The following is a 1,164-nucleotide window of genomic DNA, read 5'->3' as shown; positions in this document are numbered from 1 at the left end:
TTGATCCACCATCTGGCAAATCTGAAAAAGAGAAAGATCAGAAATGTAGCTTTTTTAAAACTAACATTATTTCCTCTAATATAAAAGATAGAGAACTATGTATGATTGGAAAATGGCAAAGAAAATAAAAAATTGTTTATCAGATAGATTGAAGAAGACTTCTAAGGCAAAATTTCCCCTACAATCTAAACCTAACTAACTATTGCTACTAACATACTAAACTTAATCTCCCAAAGACTCAAAAGAGAGTTTCCTGGCAGGTAGAATTGTAGAGGACTTTACTGTTAGAGAATAAATTTATAATTAGGTACTCATGATTTATGGAAAAAAGTAGGTGAGTACTTACATTTTCTTGATCTCTCGCACAGTCTCTGCAAAATGATTTGATCCACCATCTGGCAAATCTAAAAAAGAGAAAGAAGTGAAAGCACAGAAGTGTAGCTTTTTTATAACTAACATTAGTTCCTCTAATATAAAAGATAGAAAAATATGTAGGTATGACTGAAAAATGACTGGTAAAGAAAAAAAATAAAAAAATTGTTACTGTCTATCACATAGATTGAAGAAGACTTCTAAGGAAAAATTTCCCCTACAATCTAAACCTAACTAACTAATGCTACTAACATACTAAACTTAATCTCCCAAAGTCTCAAAAGAGAGTTTCCTTAACATAGTCTACCAATAAATAATTATCTTACCATCTCGATCTACGGAAGTGAGTACAATATAATCAATACCCCAGGAAGCAATGGCAGTGGCTGTATTGATGGGCTCTTTTGGATCTAATGGTGGAGGAGCTCTGGACGTCTTGATAACATAGTCTAATAAATAATTATCTTACCATCTCGATCTACGGAAGTGAGTACAATATAATCAATACCCCAGGAAGCAATTGCAGTGGCTGTATTGACAGGCTCTTTTGGATCTAAAGGTGGAGGAGCTCTGGATGTCTTGATAGAGCAGAATCTACACCCACGAGTACAAGTGTCACCCATGAGCTGGAAAACAAGTAAAACAAAGTTACACAGTCATCCATTCAGAAGTAACAGTGTTCAATAATACATTTTTATGAAGCATACAGGCTGTACATTGTTGAGTTGGAGTTCTAATGTAGTAAGAAAAGATCACTTTGAAAATAGAACATTGGAACGAATTTATTTTGTG

The 1,164-nt window shown here is 33.7% G+C and overlaps 1 protein-coding gene across 2 annotated transcripts; it reads right to left on the bottom strand.

Annotated features, from left to right (window-relative positions):
• Positions 1 to 308: 308 nt before the first annotated feature.
• On the bottom strand, positions 309 to 1,059 carry LOC103523113 (lipoyl synthase, mitochondrial-like). Of its 2 annotated transcripts, XM_017449165.2 has the most exons (3): positions 949 to 1,017; positions 699 to 805; positions 331 to 404 (listed from the first exon to the last, which is right to left on the bottom strand). In XM_017449165.2, the coding sequence occupies exons 1-3, from the start codon at positions 993 to 995 to the stop codon at positions 343 to 345; spliced, it is 216 nt and encodes a 71-aa protein (XP_017304654.1). In that variant the 5' UTR covers positions 996 to 1,017; the 3' UTR covers positions 331 to 342. The 2 variants fall into 2 exon arrangements, with proteins under 2 accessions (XP_026688663.1, XP_017304654.1); XM_026832862.1 differs by lacking the exon at positions 699 to 805 and having other exon boundaries at positions 309 to 404; positions 842 to 1,059.
• Between the last annotated feature and the right edge of the window lie 105 nt (positions 1,060 to 1,164).

The sequence above is a fragment of the Diaphorina citri genome, unplaced genomic scaffold (assembly GCF_000475195.1).
Source record: "Diaphorina citri unplaced genomic scaffold, Diaci psyllid genome assembly version 1.1 scaffold15479, whole genome shotgun sequence".
In the NCBI taxonomy this organism is placed as follows: domain Eukaryota; kingdom Metazoa; phylum Arthropoda; class Insecta; order Hemiptera; family Psyllidae; genus Diaphorina; species Diaphorina citri.
The sequence above is the reverse complement of the archived record's forward strand: the minus strand, read 5'-3'. Positions and strand labels throughout refer to the sequence as shown.

Excerpts from the sequence above, each read along its gene's own strand:
- LOC103523113 (XM_026832862.1), bottom strand. The coding sequence starts at position 995 with ATGGGTGACACTTGTACTCGTGGGTGTAGATTCTGCTCTATCAAGACA. Across the intron at positions 405-841 it reads CACTTCCGTAGATCGAGATG|ATTTGCCAGATGGTGGATCA; the intron begins GTAAGATAATTA and ends TCTCTTTTTTAG.